This window comes from Sturnira hondurensis, unplaced genomic scaffold, assembly GCF_014824575.4.
Source record: "Sturnira hondurensis isolate 20B ecotype Veracruz unplaced genomic scaffold, ASM1482457v3 Scaffold0006496, whole genome shotgun sequence".
In the NCBI taxonomy this organism is placed as follows: Eukaryota; Metazoa; Chordata; class Mammalia; order Chiroptera; family Phyllostomidae; genus Sturnira; species Sturnira hondurensis.
In genome coordinates this window covers 21,365,287-21,372,220 of record NW_028079127.1, presented here as the reverse complement: position 1 = coordinate 21,372,220, position 6,934 = coordinate 21,365,287, and the positions used below count along the sequence as shown (strand labels likewise).

The 6,934-nt window shown below is 47.3% G+C and overlaps 1 protein-coding gene across 2 annotated transcripts in view; it reads right to left on the bottom strand.

Annotated features, from left to right (window-relative positions):
• Positions 1 to 3,958: 3,958 nt before the first annotated feature.
• The window catches only part of TFCP2L1 (transcription factor CP2 like 1), a 48,702-nt gene continuing 45,726 nt past the window's right edge, over positions 3,959 to 6,934 (bottom strand). For both annotated transcript variants that reach the window (XM_037049862.1, XM_037049860.1), the window contains 2 exons: positions 5,586 to 5,637; positions 3,959 to 4,749 (listed from right to left, as the gene is read on the bottom strand). In XM_037049862.1, the coding sequence (XP_036905757.1) occupies positions 4,703 to 4,749; positions 5,586 to 5,637 (99 nt within the window). In that variant the 3' untranslated portion in view covers positions 3,959 to 4,702. The remainder of the gene's footprint in view (positions 4,750 to 5,585; positions 5,638 to 6,934) is intronic.

The following is a 6,934-nucleotide window of genomic DNA, read 5'->3' as shown; positions in this document are numbered from 1 at the left end:
GTGACCACTCTAAAGTGTTGAAGGAGCAGGCAGCCCACTTGCGAGCCAGACTTGATTCTTACAGCCATGCGAGACATGACCGAGACACTACACCTCACATCGAGGTGCCTGAACCCTGGAGTGCACACGGCACCCTGAGCTGAGCAAGAGCAGTAGCAGCTCTGTGCACAACCAGGATGCCGCACACACTCGGCACCTGGGCACGGGATGACTCTGACGGAGGGAAAATAGGAAAGACTCACCACCCCTAGTTTCACCAGGTGACTGAGCTAGCCCCAACTCCACAGGTCTCTCGGCTCTATTTTTCAAGGGCGGTCACAGAAACCCAGAGAGGCAAAGAGACTCATGGAAACGAGGGTCTTGGGGCCTAGGGCCCTTGAGCTGGTCCCCTGTCCTTCCTCCTCTCTCCACCCACCCCTCTCAGCCTCTGCTTTTCCAGCTGTTCCAAGAGCCTCAGGGCTTCCTTCCTCCGCTCCAATGACAACCCCAAAAGAGATTTTTTCCGTGTTTTTCACCAACTTGTTAATCATTTTCCAACCTTAAGTTACTCAGGCCGGTCCCTGAAGCCACACTGGACTTGGAAACTTGTGACACACTGCTCAACCAGTTTCAGTCTGCTCCCAGGAAAGTACTACATGCCAGCCCCCTCACCCCACCCCACAGCTTTGTCTAAGGTGGCCTGAGGCTGCCTGGCAGGAGGTCCCCAGGGCAATGTCTGACCTTTGCTTAGGACCTCAAGCCAAGACTTCAAAGTCCCCACTCTATCTTGCTTTTTCCAAAGACACAAAGCCCCATCCCCCAGCAAATCTCACTGTTCCCCCATTCAAAAGCCTCTCCATTTTTATTTTAAGGTGCAACCTCGTAAACAGGGAAAGGTTACCCCCACCTTGCAAACAGACACTTGCCCAGCAAAGAAGCGCAATGTCTTGAGTAGAATGAGCACAGCTTTGTGATCCTGGTCCACAGTGAAGCCACAGCCTAGAACATGCAGGGTGGAGGGTGCAGCCCTGGCAGGGAGGGCTGTCCTGCCCAGTGGGTCCAGACGCTGAACTCAGCTCACAGGACAGACAGTGTACAGGAGTATAAAGGGGTCCAGCTTTTCTGTACTTAATACAGTGAGAGCAATAAAACCTACAGCTTTAGCTCATATGACTCATGAGGAAGGGCCAAAACATTTGTTAACAAATTATGATGTGTATTCTTTCTTGGCATTTATTACTTTCCACTTCTTTGTAAGCTACAAGATTTAACTACAACCATTAGTAGAAGGAAAGGAGAGGAGAAAGCAGTGGGCTTTTCAGAGAATGAAAGAATCTAGTAACAGCAAACTTAAGGTAACAGATCTTTATTAGGTCCTCTCTTGGAATTAAGAAATAAAAATATTAGCTTACTATATTTTTAGAAGTAAAATTGAGCCTGCCATCACTTGGCCTGGGTAGTAACACCACTCAGGTACAGGTGACTAAAGAGAAAGGCTGGACGTCAGAAGACTGCAGGTCTAGTCCTGGTTCTATGTAAACTTCAGTAAGTTATTTCACTTCTGTGTGACTCACTTTCCTCAAAGAGAAAATGATTGGCATTGACCTTCCCCAGGGAATAGTGTGTGAGGCTAGAACACGCACCAAGAAAGACTGCAGAACACCAGAAACTGATATGACCCAGTACTGTTGAGACAGGCAAAGGGGGAGACGGCACAAAGAGAACGGAAAGCCTGCTACAACAAAGAAAAGGCGAGCTTTCCAACAACAGCCCCATGTCCAAAAAAAATTTTTTTTTCAGCAAGAATCAGGGGCCTTTATCAAAGATACCAAGGCAATTAATTCCATGGGGATTCCAGTAGTCGTTTCAACAACTGGTGCTGGGATAACTGGACAGACACAAGCAAAAGGATAAAGTGAGACCCCAACACCACACCACATACAGGCACACCTCAAAGATACTGTGGGTTTGGGTCCAGACCCCTGCTAAAAAGCTACTATCACAATAAAGTAAGTCATAATCTTTTTGCTGGTGGAGGGTCTCACCTTCAATTTGTAGAAAGTGTAACATCCATGAAGCACAATAAAACTACATATGCCTGTCCAAAAAATAACTCAAAATGAATCAGAGGCCATTGCAAGAATTAAATAAAATGTCTTAGAAGAAAACGTAGGCATAAATCTTCTTGACCTTAGATCAGGCAATGGTTTCTTCGATTTGACACCAAAAGCATAAGCGGCTAAAGAAAAAAATAGGTAGTCTTGGATCTTATTAAATTGAAAACTTTAAAAGTGAAGACAACCTACAAGATGGGAGAACATTTTTACAAATCATGTATGTGATATAGGACCTGTATCTAGAATATATAAAGGAGTCACATAACTCAATAATAAAATGAGAAGTAACCCAATTACAAATGGGCAAAAAAATAAACATACTTCCCATGAAGATATACAAATAGCCAATAAGCACATGAAAAAAAGTGCTCAACATCGTTAGCCATGAGGGAAATGCAAGTCAAAACCACCATGAGATACCACTTCATACCCACTAGGATGCTGTGATCCAACAGACGGCTAATAGCCCGTGTTGACGAGGGTGTGGAGAAACTGGAACTCTCGAACGTGGATGAAATGGGAGTGGAAAATGGTGCAGCTGCTTTGGGAAACAGCCTGGCAGTTACTCCAGTTAAATACAGAGTGACCATATGACCCAGCAATTCCACTCCTATATATATTTCCAAGAGAAATGAAAACATATGTGTACATGAAAACTTGTACAAATATGCCTGTAGCAGCATCATTCGTAATGGCCACAAAGTAGAAACAACTCAACGCCCATCAAGTGACAGGTGGACGAACAAGACGTGGCCTATGCACAGAATATAGACTGGCACGCTGGCACACGCTCAGCGGGGATGGCCCCAGGAAACACGACGCCAGGTCAAAGAAGCTGGTCACAAAAGACCGTGCGTTGCATGGTTCTCTATCTATGCACGGTCCAACATAGGTAGAGCCGTATAAAAAGCAGATTCGTGGTTGCCCAGGACTAGGGCAGGTGGGGGAGTCGGGAGCGACTGCTAACGGGGGCATGTTCCTTTGGGAGCTGCTGAAAACACTCTGAAATTGATTATGGTCATTCTGTGAATTTGCTAAAAATCACTGAGTTATACACCATAAATGGATAAATGAATAAATTGTGTGGTAAATGAATTATATCTCAATAAAGCCATTACCAGCTCCTCCTCCCCTTTCAAAAAGGGCAAAGGAATCTGGACCTCTGTAGAAATACCACACCCACTGTCCCAACCTAATTATTATAGATCCCATTCACTCTCAAAAGTGGCCTGGTTTGTATGACAAATTTATGTCAATACCCTAATTGACATAAATCCCCATGTGTTATCAGGCCGGTGGCTTTGCCCTTCTGGGCTTCAGTTTCCGCATCTATAAAACAAGGTCTACCCAATTCTCATCATCCCCGACCCTAGCACTGTACCCCCCAAAAGCTCTAATTTAGAAGCTGTAAAACCCTGTTCAGTGGTCATAGGTTCACTATGCTTTGGAAGATGAACCTAAATTAGCAAAGGATTGAAGCCCTGGGCCAGCACGGATTGCTGGGTCCCAGGAAACAGAGGCCAGCCTACCAGTTACTGATACTCAGATTTCCTCATAGGCCACTAAGAAAGGTGATCGGATCACACCGGTATAGGCAAAACACTCTACTCGCATCCCCTACAAGTGAAGAAAGATCACCATTTAAATAGGGCCCTCACAGAAAACGCAATTTTTCCTAGGACACTGGGCAGACTTGGCCATAGGTAACCAAGATCTTCTTTAATGGAGTTTGGTGAGCCCACCCGAGAGGGCCAGGTATCGTGACAGTCAAGGTCACCTCCTCATACACTGGGATGACCATTTCCTGGTCCTTACCCATGACGGCTAGGAAACAAAACTACACCAAAGGAGCTCACGAGGAATCACTTTGTTCTCATCCTTTATATACTCATGAGAATGTGCCTAAAAGCAGCCTCCAGGTTCGTGTGGTGGGTCCTACACACACATTGTGGTATCCCACCAACGCAGAGAGATGAGCCCAGCTCTGGGCTTTGTAGTAGCAGATCCTTAGATACAAGGTAAAGGTGAAAGGAGAAGAAGGCACAGAATAAACCCCACTTCCATCAATCCACCCAAGAACAGCACAGACAGATGCTCACCAGGGCCCCCAAGGACGGAAACCAACATGAACAAAAATGGGTGGTGAATCGCCCCCCCACCCAGTCAGCAGTCCCAGCCATGGGGCCTCCTCAGTCACCAGAGAAGGCAAAGGTTGGGGTGAGGCAGAACTTCATCTGGCGGCAGAAGAGGCCAGGAGGCACCAAGACAGCCCGTGGATTAGCCTCCAACTCAGAGTGGGAGGGGTTTCAGAGCAGATACCCCACTGTTCGCCTCTTTAGAGTGGCAAGTCTGGGAAAAAGACCAAAGAACCATTCAGGCTAAAGGGGAAGGGAGAGACGAGCCAGTGGCTTTCTGCATGCCGGAGACCACATCTGTGGGTTTCTGCTGGTTGTCAGCCTGTGGCTTTCACACACCAGGTAAGGTTACTTCTAGCTGCAGCTTGCCAGGGGAGGATGCAGCTCACAAAGGTGCGATTTCCACATCCAATGGGTCCAAGGGGGTCCACAGGGCTGGGAGGTGGAGACAGCTGCTGGCTGTACTTCTGCTCAGATGCTACATTTCAGGATGATGTGGTAGCCATCACTGCTCTCGGCTGCAAGAGGGAAACACTGGGCATTTTCCAGGAAGACAGGCACAGTGCCCTGGCATCTGGGAGTCACAGAAGGCACGAATGCTGCCAGACACCACCGAAATAAGGCTGCGCACAGCACAGTGCACTGGCAAAAGCAGACATTTCAGCACATGCCCTCACATCTGTCTTGTTGAGTCTCTCTCTGACAGCGGCCTTTCCACCATTGCTCTGGACTCAAGGACTAAAGACCTACATCCAAGGAGGCTCTGGGCAAACAGTATTTCTTAGGCTGCTGCGGCCCCCAGGCCCTGTCCTGACGCAGTATCTCAAACCCAGTCAGATGGCTTTCATTTGGACAGATGCCAGACTCGCACCTCTCACCTCTCCTGGCCCTTAAGGCAGGTCACAGTTGGTCTTTCCTTTTTCCTGGCCCCCAAGTTCTTTCTCAGGCCCCTTCCTCAGGAGGGCCCTTTACATCCTACCCCAGCCCCAAGCCCAGGTCTCCAGTACACTGTCCTTAGCTGCTATATTCCATGCTTACTCTTCCTGGAGACCCAGGTTTTAGAAAAACTCAATCCATCTTATGTCTACCTGGCACCAAGTCCATGGAGAACACACTGTCCAGCCAGGACGTCCCTTCCAGAGTGACTCTGGGGCCAGTCTCGCTAACTCTCCTGTTCCAGGACTAGGGTCCCCAGGAAGTTTGTTTCTCCTTCCCAGAGAGCAATCCCAGGGAACCTCCTCCAGAGGGGGCAGTGTGCAGGCAAGCCCTGCTCACCTCACTACACATTACCCTGGGGGTGCAACCAGCATTCTTCAAATAAACGGGAAAGCTGGAGGTGGGAGGGAGGCTTTACCTTTTAAGGTACTGAGGACAAAACAGGATTCATCTTGGAAATTCTGCACCATCTGAAAGGCGAAAGAGAGACCACATCCCTTCAACAATGAGTGCGTACCACATGAAACACCTCAGCACTCAGCAGCCCGCCACACGCCATCAGAGACAACAGTCACCGTGTTTGCACAAACGCAGGCCAATGCTGATGCTTGACTTCAGCTACAAAAATGTGATATAAAATAAATGTGCAATATGATTACAATTTTAAGTAACAAAAAACTGAATATAAGAGACAAAAAGGAGCCTGGAAAGGAATCAAAATGTTATTAGATTTAAATGTGGGATTAAATTTTTGTTTGCTTTTGTTTTGCTCTGTCCTGGTCACTGGATCTTCCGGTCCGTCTAGCAGACACAGTATAGGAGAGTGTATGTGTACAGTAGCAATATATGACAATTAATATGCTTTAAAAAACCTGGGTAATTAGCAGGATCTGCCCATTAGAGTCATAGGAGCACCAGGTACAGAGGTGGGCAAAAGTAGGTTTACAGTTTTGAGTATGTGAAACACAGAGTTGATAAAGCTATTGTAATACTCACAATCTGCATCTTTTTTCCCATACAAACAACTGCAAACCTACTGATGCCCAACCCTGAATAAACAGAGTGCCACTCCCTGCATCTAAAAATGTGGTGGGAATGGAAGAATTACTCACCAGCCACCTCTCTGGAGTTTCCATTTTGATTAGCTACCTCATGACTCCGGGTAAGTCAGCCTTTTTCTTCCTATCTCCGTGTGAAATGGGGCTGTTTTGACAATAAAAAATATATAACCAGGAGGTAGAGTGATGGAGGCTGGTGCCACTACTGGTGGAGTGTGAATCTGTGTACCCGCTTTACAGAACTGTCCGTGAGACCTGGAAACATGACATCTGTCCTCTAGGCAGACACCCTTGATACACTGCGCGCGCACACACAAAGCATACCTAAGAAGGTCTAACGCTGCACCCAAACCAAAAACAGCCCCATGTCAGTCGACACTAAGAGCACGGACTGTCATGCCTTCAGCAGCGCTAGTGACCTACAGCAGCACACCTCACACGCACAGATCTCAAAATTACCACGTGCAGCCCTGGCCAGGTGGCTTGGCTGGTTGGAGCCTCCTCCCGTGCACCGGAAGGTTGTGGGTTCAGTCCGGGTCAGGGCACATACCTCGGTTGCCAGTCGGATCCCGGGTCAGGGTATATACAGGAAGCAACCAATAAGTATTTCTTTCTCTCTCTCTCTCCCCCTCCCCTCTTCTAAAATCAAGAAATGTATCCTTAGGTGAAGATGAAAAAAATTTTTTTAATAATACCATGTGGAAAAAAG